Source organism: Xiphophorus maculatus, chromosome 8, assembly GCF_002775205.1.
Source record: "Xiphophorus maculatus strain JP 163 A chromosome 8, X_maculatus-5.0-male, whole genome shotgun sequence".
NCBI lineage: Eukaryota > Metazoa > Chordata > Actinopteri > Cyprinodontiformes > Poeciliidae > Xiphophorus > Xiphophorus maculatus.
Window position 1 is genome coordinate 18396710 of NC_036450.1, and position 16793 is coordinate 18413502.

The window sequence follows — 16793 nt, forward strand, 5'->3', positions numbered from 1 at the left end:
TGATAACCACAGATTATGCTGCCTTATAAAAGGATTTGGTTTGATTTAATAAAGATGTTTGTTTCTACCTCAAGGCTAAGCATTTTTAAAGACAATAAAAATCAGTTAGTTGTTAAAACAAATCTCTGTTGTACATAAACTTCCATGGAACTGAAAACGACTTGAGTGAACCAAATTACGTTTAGATTAAAAGATAAAGGAAACAATTCAAATTCTTAACTAAAATGAGCTTTGGGGCTTTTTCCTGTTTCTGGTCTTTATCCCTTGTTCATCAAATAACATCCACTACTTCCTTCTCTGAAATTGTTTGTACCAATCTATTAAAAACAATTGGTAAGTAAATGCAATGTTTGTATGCTCATTAACTTTCTGACACTTAATCATTTGGCTCTTCTAGTATGCGATACCTTAAAATATTCTGCTTAGAGTAAATGCTAACCTGATTGGGTTTTGACTGGAGGATGTTGCTACATGTGAACAGGAAGATGGATGATAAACAAGGTTGTAATGTTTCATCCTTCCAAGTTATCATAATTGTGCAGATAAACGAGACTTATCTGCTCCACAACACGCAACAAAGCCTTTTCAAGTTGTCCGTCTTTGTGTTGACATCTGTAGAGAGAGGGCGAGGAGCTGCACATTGGAACCGGTCACTAAAGTGGCTCAGGTCTCTGATCAGTAACTCAGACATGCTTATTTATTAAAAACTCAATAAATCGGAATTGAATTAGCTTTGCACTTTCAATCAGACTAATCATAGACAAACTTGGATTTTCCCCCCCTTATATTTTATGTATATTATAAACTGAGCTTTATTTGAAAGTGATCGTGACGCATCAACCACAACTTGGATCTCTGTTGATATTTCTTCAGCATGCCCGTTCCATCACCATGAGCTGTCAGTCAGTCTGTCGCTCTGAGCGTTTTTACTAATGACACACAGCAGTCCCACTTTGCCAGCTTCGTCTCCACATTGGGTTTACAGTTTTCCCAGCACAGACAATAAAGCCCAAACCATAATGAGTCAGGTTAAACTGTGCGGTTGACGTGTTGTAATCTTGAACCACCCTTCCATCCAAACAGTGAAATTAGAAAGTGGTTTTGCCACGATCATTATGCATGATGAAATGCTGCCAAGAAGTCACCCGACATCCATGTTTTTAGACAGACTTGATTCTGGTATGTTTAAAAAGGTGATTTATGGTGTGTATATAGGATAGAATAGAATAATTATGTAGGTTATTTGTGCATACATGCATAGATAACTAGTCAAAACATTATTAATGCCTTATAATGAGTTCTGTCTATGATACATTCTTTCTCTATCCCACTTATAATTGGGGACATTAAAAAAAAAAGCGAGGAAATTCTGTATACTTCTGAGAATTATTGACATATTATATTTATTATTAAGTACACTAAAGTCTGTTTCCTAAATCAAAATGTGTAAAAGAGACAAAAAAAAACAAAACAAAAAACAAATACAAAAAGCAAATACTAACTCCTCTAATCTGCTACGGGGATTTATAGGGGGAACATTTTCTGAAGAGCAAACTAGGCTTTCAAAATATTATCTAAGATGATTAAAGGTTTAATCTCTACTGAAGGTTTTCTGCTTGCTTTAAAGTTCACTGAAAGGGTTCTGCCACCTGGACATGATGTTGCCAACAGCAGAAAACCACTTCAGCTGAACACACAGAGGACATTACATGCAGCCTGGATCTTAATGTGTCACATCCTAACAAATTTCTAGAACCACAGTCCCATAAACCCCAGCTTGGTTTGATGGGAAAATTCATCATCATTTCATAAGTCATTTTACTTGTTACTGAATAAAATCATCTGTTTATCGGTATGTCTGTTGAGCATTTATTGTGTGTTCAACTAAATGTCTTACTTTAGTACTGTTTGTAACAACATCACCTATGGTTGTATTAGTATGTTCTACATCGGTAAGAATATTTCACAGCCTGTTTAAGACTGATTTGTTGTCTTTTTCTGATTGTTATCAGGCTGACGGCACAGCATCCACCTTCCTCTGCTCTCCTTCCTGTTGCATGTGCACATATGATGAGCCACAGGATGTGAATCAGTGCCGTTAATCATCCAAGATAATTAGGAATATAGGAACAGATGACTGATAAATAGATTTCTCATCCTTTTGTTTACCATGTTGTCCAATCCAAAGTATTCTCCATGTAATTTACTTTTGCTCTTTGGAATAAACTGAGGGATATTAAAGGGTGCATATTTCTTATAAAAATCCCCTCCTGGGGAGCATCATTCAGAGTTAAATGGCATGTAAATGTGTTTGTGAGAGTATGTGAATCCCTCTGAAGAGAAAAAAAAATAATCAGATCCAGATCATTCCCGAGTCAAGGAATTAGTTGCTAATTTTAGCCACATGTTGTGATTGCTTAATGATTCGATCCCCTCACCCCACACCCCAGAATCTTTCCTTCCTACATCATCATCTGTTTTAACAGCAATAAGCTACACTTAGAGGGACATCATGGCAAAGAGCTAACATTAACAGTGCTTAAGCATATACATCGGTGACTATTATGTCTGCTGAACAGACAGAAGTTGTCTTCCTGTGGGAAAATCCAGGAGAGGAATTTGTTCAGCTGTTCGTTTTCTGTGCTGAGTTCTGTTTGTCTCGTTCTGTTTATTCACTCAGCTTTTTTTTCTTGCTTTTTTGCTCTTTTTCAGAAAACACAACTGTTCCCAACTTGCATGAAGTAAAGGAAAACATGACCATGGGAACCACCCTGGTGACCAATCCCACTGGAGGATTTATGGTAAGCAGGAAGTGTACATCTTCCACACAAAAGACTAAAATAATTTTATTTCCTCCTATGAACTGTGTAAATTGGCCCTTGAATGGCACAGTTTGCTCTATATTCCTCATGGAGACGCGCTGTCCTGGGAATGTAATGTGAAACTGTAAACCAACTGTACAGATGAAGAAATATTGGAACGTGTTGTGTAGAAGTGGAAAGCACTTTATTTAAGCTCATGATGAGATTGACGAGGCATAAAAACCTCAAGCGTGTAGATGGGTATTTACAAATGCATAATTTGCAGTGGGCTTATCTTAATAAAATAAAGAAGTAGTGAAAACAAATTTGTTTGTTTTAAATAAACACAAGATTAGATTTCAGGGGCAGAATGGAGGTTTATAAGACATTTTAAATGTCAGCCTTACTATTTTTGAAGTGTTTGTTAAATATTTTGTAATTGGACAGAAATTTGAAGTGGGTGTGTTTTTTTTTTTTTTTTTTTTTTACACTGACGAATTCTGCAGCAAGAGATGAACTGTGAGAACTTCCCAGCAGCTTTGGTGGTATTGAAGTATGAAATGTCCCAGTCAGAAGGAATGATTTACTTGTTCTTGAGTTAAAAAAACAACATATTTTTCTGTTCTTATGAAGTATTTATAGGCTTTCGGCAGTCATTAAGCTGAACTTCATAAGTTCACAGAACGGTGAAATAATTGTCGATCTCTTGTTCAACTCAAATATTGAATATGCCACGGGGATCAAGAACATTTTGGAATATTTATCAGAATTAGACAACTGTAAAATGATCGTTAATTATATTTTAAACATTTTTGTGTACTTTTAGACCCCTGCATCTTCACTTGCTCTCTGTCTGACCCTCTTTTTTTGTGTGTTGTTGAGAATTTTCCGGCACTTCAACACAGCCTCTGTTTAGTCCTCCATTTGAGTACTTCTTTCCTCTGGGGATCCTTGCTTTTGCTCTCAAGTAGCCCTGAACCTTCTTTCACCCGTGACCTCCTACTGATGGAAATGATAACCAGTCGTAGCCCTGTGAGATCCTCTCCTTCACTGTCTGAGTTTATTTTTGTGTGTGTTTGTGTGACTCTTGTCCCCACAGGCGTGTGGTCCTCAGTATGGCTACATGTGCGGCCAGCAGCAGTACATCTCAGGAGTTTGTGCGAACGTCAGCCCGTCATTCCAGATCCTCAACTCCATAGCTCCTGGAGTGCAAAGTACGCCGCTCGCCTGAGTAACACGCAGCTGCCCTGCACAGAACATGACGCGTCTGTACAAATTATCTGAGCAGGATAAGCGATAAGAAGTATCTACCGATCATAGCGGTACCACCCAACACCCCGGCGTCAAACTCACCCTCCCTTACCAGGAGAGGAAGATTAGAGCATTCTTCTTTAATGTAAACTTGTCTGCTACCTCGTATTCCTCTCTGACTCGGCCCAGCCCAACACTTCTGCTGCATTGTATGCCCAAGTTAGGAGACAGTTTACTGCACTATGTTTCCCTGGAAGGAAACAACCAGGGGGAAAAAAGCGTAGCGTAAACAGAGTCCAGTCACAGCTTCTATCTGTTTGTCAGATTCTTTCAGGATCATTTTTCTTGCTATTCTTTTACTAGAAACAAATATATGGATGAAACATGTAGTGTTTAAATGAAAGGAATAGATCCTTTCATTACCGCTCTAGAGCATTCCTGTTATTTTCACAGGTTGTCCTCTACATTTGTGATTTCAATGTGATTTATCAAGAGCCTTTTAACGAAAGTTGTGCATATTATTCACGTAACCAGAAAATTTTGCCTTAAATGTTTGTGACACAGCATCTTAAAGATGAGAACTGCATGATCCACAAAATTCATGTGCACTCACAGGCCACTTTATTAGGTACAGGTTGTCGGTGCTGATTGAACCCTGTTTTGCTCTCATGACTACATCAGTTCCTCATGGTTTGTATTTATTTATTTATTTATTTAAAGGTTTTGTTGGCTCTAGTGACCTTTATTTGGAAATAGCACGACAGGAAAGAGGGTTAGGAGAGAGGGGGGAGACATGCGGCAAATGTCACCAGGCTGGGAATCAAACTTGCGACTACTGGCACGAGAACTAAGGCCTCAATAAATGCGTTGTGCTTTGTCCCTGCACCACCACAGCACCCCCTCACGGTTTATATTTACTGTCACAAAACATTCTTCCGAGATTGACATGCGAATTACATAAACTTATTGGTTGTTTAAAAAAAAAAGAAAAGAAAAAAGAAAAATATTGTTTTCTGACAATTTGAGCTTTGTAGTGTGGCAAATTATCCTTCTGGAGTCAGCCACCAGAAGACTGGTGCAGCCCTAAAGTGATGGAGATCATTAGCAATAATACTCAGGTTGAGATTTAGACAATGCATTGCCCACTTTCATGTCTTTTATGCCAAATTCTATACTATCCAAATGTTTTAGCTGAAATCATTAGATTCAGGTTGGCCAGTAGAGCAGCCAATGTTTTTCCAATCTACTATCATCCATTTTCATGAGTGTGTGGTCTTCTGTTGCTGTTGTCCATTTGCTTCAAGGCTGCAGCAAGGTATTTGTTGCCTTTCTATAATCTCTGCCGAGTCTGTCCGTTCTCCTGGATGTTTACTCGTTTTTGAATCGGTCTCAATTATTCTCAAAAATTCTCAATTTCTGAAATATTCAATACTTGAGTGCTGGGGTCAAAGTCACTTTAATCTCTTTTCTTTCTCATTCTGGTGCTGCATTTTGTTGTCTTTAACACGTCTAGCTAAGTGAGTTATGTGAGGTGATGAAATGTGATTGGTTGACTATTTGCATTTGCAGTTGAACAGTTGTAAAAATATAGTGCTCCGTGAGTGTATAAGGGAAAATATTAGTAGTCAGACCAGTAAAAAAGTATGTTGAACAGGAAATATGAACTTTCAGAATCGCTGTTTGTCAGTATATAAAATAAACATGTTTTGTATCTAATGTATTGAATGCTTCATAAAAAATATTGTGTTTTAGGCAATCCCTCCCCCCTAACTATGGCAGTTGTGCAACCCACATACATAGCTGTGTTTCTCATTCCCGCTATGTACTTTTCTGATAAGTCGCATGCCATTTTAAAGATCACTAGACAGGCTTTCCAATTGTATAAAAAAACACCACTAATTGCCTTTTATATAGGGTAAAACTATTAAATTAAAAAATAATGTCCTTTACTTTTTTGACATTTCAATTTATTATTTTTTTTTCAGATTGTACAAGCAATCTGGACATTGTCTTTGTGCTAGATGGATCAAACAGTATCTACCCATGGGGAAGAATTGTTGACTTTCTTGTCCGTTTCCTGGAACGAGTCCAGGTTGGACCTAAACTGTCTCAGGTCGGTAATTTATCAGTACCAGTTGCACTGGAAAAAGTCATTTGAATCTTTATTATAATTATCTTTGTATAAGCTGCAGCAGGGAGTTTTCCACAGGTAGACACTAAAAGATAATTTCACTTTGCAGTCTTGTATTTGAAAGTCAGATTATTCATTGAAGATGAGGTCCTGTGTATACAAAACAATGTAGACAGGCTGCCTGGGACAAGCAGTCCAGGAAAGGAACATTTAATAGGAGAAAGGAAAAATGTGGAATAACATTTAATACAATATCTATACAATGTCTATATGTTTTCCAGGTGGGCATAGTGTCCTATGGCCAGGATGTGAAACACCATGTCAACCTCAGCCAGTTTAACAACAACAAAGATCTGCTTAAGTTTGTCAGACGCATTCCTCAGCACACCGGGACAAAAACTCACACTTTCTTGGCCATTGACACTGCCAGGTACTCCGCATCAGCTGCACTTTTCATTTAAACTAATTAAATTAAGTTGCACTTTTCAGATGTTTTCACCGATTGGCATTCCAATGCCATGTTACATCCGTCCCATTTACATGTCCGGTCCACATGGTGATCAGAACTTAACTTCAAATGAAATGTGAATTCAAATGGGATGAGTTTACTTTGACAAATCTTGTTTCTTGTTGTTTTTTTTGTTTTTTTTTAAGACAACATGTTTTTTAAGATTACATGTCACATGTTTAGTTTCCAGCACAGGTAAGTTTCTATTTGACATGCTTTGCAGCAATAAGCAGTGAGATGGGAGTTACTTTAAGAAATATTGGATAGAGTAATTTAATTCTTGTCAATTGTTTTATACTCAGTTGTATTTTTATGTCATAAATCTATCAGCTTTATAAGTACAGTATTAACTTTTCAATGACTTTTTAACAACAAACACTAAAAATGAATAAAAACAAAATAGCATTGCTGTGAATTTTCCACACTTTTTGGCTTGGATATCCACTTTCACCAAAAAATTTGTAATTTTCAAAAAGACTTCTCTTTGGACTGTTTTTAAGAGAGCTTTACGTTGCCAAAAATTACATAACTGAAGTTGTCAATGTTGATTATAACAGGAAAACAGGTGGTGCATATAAGAAGAGATTCCAGGTATTATTAACCAATGTTCAGATACAGAGTCTAGTGTTACCAGAAGATGGTTAGTTGTATATTTACATTTATATTATTTACCGTCATTGCTTTGGAGTGTGATTTCAAGGAATTTTCAAACATGTCAAAAAGGATTGTCTTATATTATCTTGTTTTCTCTTGTAGGAGCTGAGCTTTACCAATCTATTGTGGTTCAGTTAATTTGTCCATTTCATTATGCAAATTGCCTGGTAACCTGAAACTCTCAGCTGACCTATAAAAGTTAAACATCTAGAATTTCATACCTTATTGTTTTTATATTTAATTGTGTACTTACTTAGGAAGGAGGCCTTCACGCAAGAGAGAGGTGCAAGAACCGATGCAAAAAAAGTCATGGTGATTTTGACTGATGGAGAGTCACATGACAACCACATGCAAAACAAAGTCATTGGTGAGTGTGACCAGGATCACATCGAGAGGTTTGGCATTGCTGTGAGTACAAAAGTTATATTTGCATTGTCAAACATTTCTGATCATTTACTGTAAATGTGATGTATTTTAACAAGAAATAATTTTAACGCTTACAGGTTTTGGGATACTACAAACGTGAAAATAAAAGTGAAGAAGACGTGCAGAAGTTTATTGATGAGATTAAGTCAATATCCAGTAAACCCATACAAGATCACTTCTTCAATGTGTCTGACGAGCTCTTCTTGGTGAATTTAGCGGATACTTTGGGAAGAAAAATTTTTGCCCTGGAAGGTAAAAAGCACAAAGTAATATCTGTCAGGCTTTACATGACACATACAGACGGTTACATCTACAACATCCATCTTGTCTGCAATATGACTAGATTTTGCCATTATAACGGGAACACCATGACTGTGTTCATCCGAACAGGAAGTATTTTCATTAAAACATTATAGAAATTATGTATGATGTCCAACTGGCACGTGATTTAGCTGTGCGATTTTTTTAAGTTCAAACACAGGCAAAATTTCAATAGGTAATCCACACAAGTTTTGTTGATGAAGCCGCTGTCCTCCAGATAAGTGATTCAAAACTAAAAGTTTTTTCCAGTTTGACATAAATATTTAAATGAAGATATTTTTACGAAGCTGTTATGTAGCCACAAGATGGTTTTATTTTGTGCTACTTGTCTATGCATCGCTCAAAGCAATACATTCTTCCTCAGCAACATCTGGAAACTTTACCTCTTCCTTTGAGATGGAGATGTCCCAGGCTGGATTCAGTGCCCATGCTTCTAAAGTAAGTCTAATTTGGTATATCAATATCTGAATATAAAAAAACAACATGTTTAGAAGTAGGGCTGGACAGTAAAACAATGACATCGTATATTGCAATAGACACATGATTAATATTGATAGGTTATAAATCTCATAAAATATTGAATATTCAATATATAGAATATTCATTGAACTCCGATCCAGAACCACACAGGATTCTGGGAGATGTAGGCAGAGGAAAGGCTTTAGCTGCTCAATCGCTCACAGCGAGTTCAGCAAAGTGACTGGCTTCAACTAAGTCACTCACTGTTTGGTTACCAAGCAACAGCCTGTTGAGTGATGGTGCCTTCACACCAAACGTGTTTTGAGCGTCAAAACGCCTGACGCTTTGAGCCTCCACATAGTCATTCAGAGTCTATGTGGAGGTGCGTTGAGGGCCATTGTCCAGCACGATTTCAACAGTTTGGAGCGTTTTGAGTCTTCCAACACATCCAACACTTCACATACACTTTGAATGTAAACCATGCGCACCCCAAAACGCTTTTGGTGAGAACATACCATAACATGTGCAACAGCAGTTTCAGGTTTTGCCACCTTGCCACCTAAATGATTAAACATAAACGATGACATTCAATGAAAACTGTGAATTAAACGGGAAAGGTCATGCCATAACTTGGCATTATTTCATATATTTAAAACAAAAATCTCATCAACAATTATTAATATCGACTGATGGGAAACACTTATATCGTGATACGTTTTTCAGCCATATGGCCTAGCCCTATTTAGAGACGCACTCAACATTTCCCTTATTTTTATCTGTGATGGATCTTCAGCCTTTTTGTGATTCACCTCAGTCAGTAGATGATTGTAGACAAAATCCTGGTTTTTCCCCTGAGCTCATTCTGCCGCAGACTGGTGCTGTTTTGTCTGAATGCATTAGAGCATTAGTGAAACCCAAGATATATACAACGTAAGAGATGCTTTGGGAAGCTGAATTAGACGGTTGTTGATTTTTGCCCCCTCACACACTGCTAAAATTCATCCAATAGGTATTTCCTGCATTGGCTTAGAACAAACAGGATCCTTTCTTACGTGTCCACTTCCTGTTCCGGACTCGTGCTTATCACCTCCTCTGTCGCTGTGTACGGTGATCGCGCCAGAGGCGACTTTCATCTTTACACGGTCAAACAAAAAGAGTTGTGCCACGGAGGACTGACCATGCAACAACACACTTCCACAGTCATAGTGTGACTCAGCATAGAGCTTATTTAATGCAGTTTAGTGTGGCCAATTATCCAAATAAAGACTTATTTGACCACACCTAATCTGATTAAATTAGAATGGATGAGTTTTCTTTTTTTTCCATTTTTCTGACATGCTTTATTTCATTTTCTCTCCAGTGAAATACAAAAATATTCATACTCTTTGATGTTTCAACCACAATTTTTTATATATTTTACTCTACAATCTACAATTTTAAAGATTAAGAAAGAGACAGATACCGTAGTTTTACAAATGTTTGTATATTTAATCAAGTCATTTAGCCTAACATGTTCTTCTGACATTTTCTGTGCTGTTTCCCATAGGACGGCTTGTTACTAGGAGCAGTAGGAGCGTATGACTGGAACGGGACGGTGGTCATGCAAACTGCTGAATCTACTATTACTCCAGAAAAAGATGAGTTTTACGATCCGAAGGATAATAAAACTGGCAGAGGACTGGCAGAGTACTTAGGTGAGTCAAAACCTATACATCACACATGTAGAGATAATGATGAATCTAAAAATCAATAAAAGGAAACAGAAATAACTGATGACTTTGTCTTTACTTTTAGCTTTGAGACATTTGTGCTTTGTGCCCTATTCCCTTTGTTAATGTGATACTGAAAACAACTTTAGCTGAGAAAATAAAATAAAAATTCCAATGTATTAAATTAAATACTCCAGCTGCAGAGTCAATTTTGACTTATTGCCAAATAGAGGAGAAAAACATGTAACTTGACTCTGACAGCTGATGCTCCTCTTTTTCTCCCTCTCCCAACAAAATAAAGCATACAGACTCTCCATTCTGCCTTCTTGCCTTCTATGGCTTTCAAACCAACCACAGCCTCTTAATATGAAATTATTTAATCAACATGTCATTAGATGGAGCACTGCTTGGTCCGGTCTGTAAACCCAAGCGATGGCACATGCTTTTTCCCGAAGAACAGGCTGCAGCTTGCAGAGATGCTATGTTCCATTCTGAGGAGGTGTCTGCGCTTGCCAGTTCCCACTGGTGTTTTATGGTTTCCTCTACACAAGCCGAAATAAACAGTGGCTCGTAGCACAAAAAGCCGGGGAGGCAATATCACAATTTATTAATTGTGATATTAATCAATTTTTTTGCGACTGAACCTTGTTTTTTGTAGGGTATGACGTCCAGTCTGCATCCACCCCTAAAGGTGTGCTATACATCACTGGGGCACCAAGATACAACCACACGGGTCGTGTAGTTATCTACCAGCTGACTAAGGAAAGCAGGGTTGAAACTGTGCAGATACTGCGTGGGGAGCAGGTCAGTATTTATCAGTTCATCTCTGTAAATGCAGTAGGGACGGGTGTACAAAAATATTTGCTTAAATATTTCAGCAGATCCTCCCAGGTTTGGAAGAAATCTATATTTAGATATGTGTATAAATGACTGCAATTTCAGAGTAAATGATGTGTGATGAAGCAAGCAGTTATTGGGGCCATCAATTACATGGGGAAATAGGAGGTTTTAACAAAGGTTATTACATTCTTGGAGAGGATGTAATAACCAAATAGAATAAGTGATCATCAGCAAATTTGACCACCTCTATGAAAGAAGAATGTTTGGCACTTTTCTAATCTGGAGCATACGGGTGGAATTTTGGCAAGCTAGAAATAAGACAAGAAATTTGTTTGCATACTTCGTCATTGTCGATTTGAAAGCCCTACCTGTGCCGAGGCGTTAGCTTCATGGCTTCATAATGTTGTTTCCTCATGGTACCACCAAAGTACTCTTTTCATGTGGTCTATGTAAATCTCTGGTTTTTGCTGTTTGTGTGTTAAAACAAATTTAATGTTGAATTATATTTAACCTAAGAGGTCAAAAATAGAACAGGTTTTTGGTGTAATCAAACAAATCCTGATGAGCGGATGGTCTCCTGCATCTTTCTGCAGATTGGCTCCTACTTCGGCAGCGTCCTGCAGACTGTTGACGTCAATAATGATTCCTACACAGACCTCCTTTTAGTTGGAGCGCCGATGTACATGGGTCCAGAAAGAAACGAGCAGGGTAAAGTCTACGTCTACAAACTCAATGAGGTACATGACACCGAAAACATTGCTACTCGTTGGACATTTTGCTGCTGAAAGATGGAGTCATGAGAGAATCATCCGGCGTTCTTTATTTCCAGAAGGGCAAGTTTGTGCACAAGTTTAATTTGAAGCCGGTGAACCAGTCCTGTTGTTCGGTTAACTCGGACGGCTGCACCATGAAAAACGAGCCATGCGGGGCTCGGTTTGGTACAGCCATAGCCGCCGTGTCGGATCTCAACCTTGACGGGTTCAACGACGTGGTGATTGGTGCACCTTTTGAGAATGACCACAGAGGAGCCGTCTACATTTACCATGGGCACAAAAGCAACCCTTACCTGAACTTAGTTCAGGTGAGAATCACAAAGGCCAAATGCAGCAGTATATTCAACAATAAAAAAACAACTGCAGCATGTTTTTGTTTACTTAAATTAAGAGAGACGGGGAAAAATTTTAGTTTGTCAAAGATGTCTTGAGAGAAGTGAAAGCTTTTCTCATTTATCTTTGACAAAAAAGGCCACCTTGAATGATCACGTTATTGAACTTTGCTTTTTTTTCTCTCGACCTTCTCCGCAGCACATCCCAGCAGGTGGGGATGGAGAAAAGGTGAAGTTCTTTGGGCAGTCCATACACGGAATCATGGACCTAAATGGAGACGGCATCGTTGACGTCACCATAGGCGGTCTGGGAGGGGCTTCCCTGTTCTGGTGAGAGGACTCATCCTCACTTTTCAGCCTTTTTTCTACACATTCCACTTCAGTCATAACCAGCAACGGCCCTCGCTTCCCAAAGGCATCATTTTAGAAGTCCACTTTGCATCGTCTTATTCTGCATTTTTACAGCTGTGTTTGTCCCATTGGACTTGCAAGCTGAAGACAAACTGCTTCCTTAATGATCTCTGTGTTAAAACCCCCACCCACATACAGTATTTCACTGCTCGACACCAGTATGTTGAACCCGCCCACATTACGATCTAGCTTCCCATGCAGATCTTCTCCCACAGCATGTTCTGGTAAGAGGTCAACAAAGCTATGTGAGAACTACATTTCCCATGTGGCTTAGAGCCTAAATAGGATTTGGCAGCATGGAGTTGCTTTCCCTAAACTCATGATGATGTTTTAGTTAAATGCGGCTAACATTCAACAAAATTTAAATCATTTCTGAAGCAAAACTATTACATTTAAATTATATCTCTGTGTGCTTTTGACATCTCCTTATGTTCCTTAGTGTTTGCTGGTAGAATCGGACAAAAAGACCAGAAAAAGAAATGCAAAAGAACCATGTTTTTTTTGTTTTGTTTTTTTTGCATTTTTATAGAGATATATATGGTGTTCTGCAAAGCTCAGTGCTTTTTTTTGTTGTAGTTTTAACGTGAATGAAGACATTAAAATAGTGCATAATAGGAAAGAGAAAAAATATATATTTCTTTAAATAGAAATCTAACAAAATTTGCATCACATTTTTATTCAGCTGCAAATCTGCTAAGGAATGCCTCTGCTGCCTCTGCATATCCCAAGACTGATTTATGTTGCCGATTGTTCTTAGGAAAATAGTTCTCTGTCAGATTTGCTAGTGTTCATAAAAATAAATCTCAGATATCTTTAGGCTGCACAAGTGCCAAGCAGTTTCACTGCATTTTCATATAGAGGTATCAGACTGAACTCTTTGGATTTTTATTTGTAAACATTTATGAAAAGCAGGTAAAGTGTTCCGTCCACTTCTCAAGTATTCACGACTTTGTGTTTGTTTGTCACATGGAAGTTTTTGAACTGTATCTCTTTTCATTTCAAAAGGTCAAGAGATGTTGCGCAGGTGACTTCCAGCATGACGTTTGAACCCACTAAAATCAACCTGCAGCACTCTCAGTACCAGTGTGAACACAGGGGGCATAAATCTGTTTGTGTAGACACCACAGTGTGTTTTCAATATCAAGTTAAGTCTGAGAAGAGACATGCAAGTGCCACAGGTGAGCTGTTGAGCACTTTGTGCTTCCCTAGCTTCACAGTGCATACGTTGTTGCTTCTGCAACTCACTGAACTCTTTTCTCTCTGTTGTTGTGTTCCTTAGAAATTCGCTATAACGTAACTCTGGATGTTCTGCGTAGCAAAGCCAGAGCTTCATTTATTGACCAGGACTTGGACAAAAGTGATCGTAAGGTGACAAAGACATTCTTAATCAGCAACGGACAAAGAATATGCAAGACGGAAAGATTCATCATGTCGGCAAGTACTCTGACTTTTACAGTGTGCAGTTGTTAATTACTAATCAACAGCAATCATCAGACTTTGCTTTTATTCACTATTTACTCTAATCCAATGTTCTCCTAGATTTTCCTACAGTCCATTTTGCGGCTGTATTTCCTGGTTTTTGCTACGTTTAAGTGATGAGGAAGGCTGTTAGTTGTAGAGAGGACAAAATGAACTGATGAGGAGTAGCTTGGTGAATAGGAGGAGCATGGCTCAAGCATGAAGCTGACTTCTTCTGCCCTCTTCAGAGTGATGCTACAAGATCGTATCAAGGTCTTAAACAACCCAAATAAGTGAATACATTTTTAAGGAGATGGATTACTGCATGTGTTTGCTGGATATGGCGTTCTAGTTGAAGGCCTTTTCTGATCAATCATATCACTTGTTTCTTGTTTCTCGCTGCAGCAGATGGTTTTTAATGTTAGCACTTCAGTGTGTACAGGAATTTCCAGTGGTTTTTTTTTCTTTTCCTTTTATACCAGTCCTTCACTGCAACATAAGAAGTCACTGATTAGCTGTCCTTAAACAACTGAAAGAGGAACTAATCAGTGGAAGCAGCTGCTCCTGCTGTGTGTGTATGGATGATGAATATCTGCTCTGTTCCTACTGTGCCAGTCTGTGCAGAAATTCCCCACATATTCCAAAGCAGAGCTTTGTCTCGGACATGAACACTGCCTCTGTTCTTCCCTTGGCAATTCCTGCAGAATGAAACTGCAGATTTTGACATAGTGTTAGAAAAAAAAAGGTATACTATGAACCGCAAGGAATCTATCTCGGGGCAAATGCTTAAAACGAACAGACAATGATCCATGGGCCAGTTTATTGAACATTCATGTCTTTAGCAGCCATGAATAAAATCTCTGCATTTTATTCATGGCTCACACGTAGAGGTGAGCCATGTTCACACGTAGAGGTTTTATATTCTTAGATTATCAGATTTTGTGAGTATCTCCATATATTTTTATTGTAGTACCGTCAGGGTTTTAATATGACAGACCAAAACAATGTTCATTAAATGCCCTTGTAATAAAATAATAATAATATAATTTCAAAAATAATCATTTTCAGACTGTTTGTCCTAAAAGCGGCATGGAAGACGATGCATCTCAAACAGAGTAATTACAGAAAGCTTAAAGGACCATTATTCACTTCTTTGGGGTGATTCCTCTAAAAACAACAACAAAAAAAAATCCTTAAAACAAAAATACATATACAGATATTTCATTCAAGTACATTTAAAATTCAGCTTAGGAATGAGACAAAGCTACCAGTTAATGCATAGAACGAGTCCATGTTTGGGCTTCTCTAGTGGATAAAAATATTAAAAATGTACCATAGATGGGTGCTTAGATCCTATTACTTTTATACCCTTCGAAATCTGAAGGGCATGAATAAGTTTACAAGGCTTGAGTCTTAGACCCACATCAAAAATTCTACCACAGAGAAAATACAGTATATAAACTCTTGAGTCTGAGGTTTTCTTTTACAAACTGCAAAAGATCACTTTTTGATGTGTTTTGTACAAAAACAATAAAAGCCAACATTATTTTGTAGCTTTTTGTCTCTTGTTAACATCCTCACACCATGTAAGCCATATCCCCCCTGTAGCTTAACAAGTAAATGCATCATCTCAACATCTGCTACACGGACTGGTGCATAAATCTGTGCGGACATTCATGGTTCCCTAAGGATGGATTCTGATTGTCGGGCCTTTGCTCAGCGATGAGTTTGGTGTTTTTGTTTAGAGTAAAGGACTGGGTGGTTTATCTGTGAAGTTTTCTCTGTACACTAAGTTGAAACGGTTTGCTAACATCGGCCCGGTCTGATGCTTGTTCTCAAAACACTCATAAAGCTTTGTCCCACAGATCAAGCAAGTTGTTGGAAGGTTTCTTGAGAGATTTGTGTCCCCAGTGACATGGCAGTGTCGGTTCTGAACTTTTTTGCATCTGTACAATCAATACACAGTTATAGGTGGGACATTGGATTATAAGTGCTAAGGGGCTGAAAGGTTGTGAGTTGTAAATTAAACATTCTCATTAGTGCCACAAGAATCAGGTTGTGGTGAATCAACTACACATGTCAGGTTTGGTAAAGATTCTCCAGCTTTGAAATGAATCCATTAATCAATCAGTCGCCTGTAGAGTGTCGATTATATAAGGGAAGTTAGCTCACTGTTGTTGTTTTTTGCTTACTTTCTCCTCCTTTTCTCAATCCTTTTTTTCCACATGTATCCTCTCTGCCTCAGGCCCAGCTGGACTTCAAAGACCCGTTCAACGTTACATTAGAATTTGGACTCACTAATGAGGACCAAGGCCCTGTCCTGGATGCAAACCTACCCAGATCTATCACTAAGACAGTAAGAACACCCTGTATCTCTCAACTGTCTATTTCACTAATTCAGATACCAAGTACCACGAAGCAGAAGATTTCAAACAGCTTTACAATGTGTTTTGTTTGCATATTAAACTTTACATACCTTCATGTCAGCAATTTTGTTCAAACGGGACATAAATGCATAACACAGCACCTTTTCTTTCCTTTCGTTAAACAGTGCTATGAAAAGTATTTGGGACCCTACAGATTTTTTCTCTATTCTTTTTATGTTGCACAGCTCAAAAAATATTTGTAATATCTGTCAAAGATGTAAAAAGAAAATCAATACAAAATGTAGTTTTCAAATAAATGATCATTTTATTTTATCCTTGACCACATAAAATAT

General features: G+C 38.0%; 1 protein-coding gene across 1 annotated transcript in view; it reads left to right on the forward strand.

Moving 5' to 3' along the window:
• The window catches only part of itga1 (integrin subunit alpha 1), a 46449-nt gene that overhangs the window by 22372 nt on the left and 7284 nt on the right, over positions 1–16793 (forward strand). The window contains exons 4-18 of the mRNA XM_014468642.2: positions 2713–2801; positions 3901–4015; positions 6038–6165; positions 6465–6613; positions 7603–7753; positions 7849–8023; positions 8457–8530; positions 10098–10245; positions 10919–11064; positions 11694–11837; positions 11930–12181; positions 12405–12535; positions 13622–13794; positions 13896–14050; positions 16320–16430. Of these exons, the coding sequence (XP_014324128.1) occupies positions 2713–2801; positions 3901–4015; positions 6038–6165; positions 6465–6613; positions 7603–7753; positions 7849–8023; positions 8457–8530; positions 10098–10245; positions 10919–11064; positions 11694–11837; positions 11930–12181; positions 12405–12535; positions 13622–13794; positions 13896–14050; positions 16320–16430 (2141 nt within the window). The remainder of the gene's footprint in view (positions 1–2712; positions 2802–3900; positions 4016–6037; positions 6166–6464; positions 6614–7602; positions 7754–7848; positions 8024–8456; positions 8531–10097; positions 10246–10918; positions 11065–11693; positions 11838–11929; positions 12182–12404; positions 12536–13621; positions 13795–13895; positions 14051–16319; positions 16431–16793) is intronic.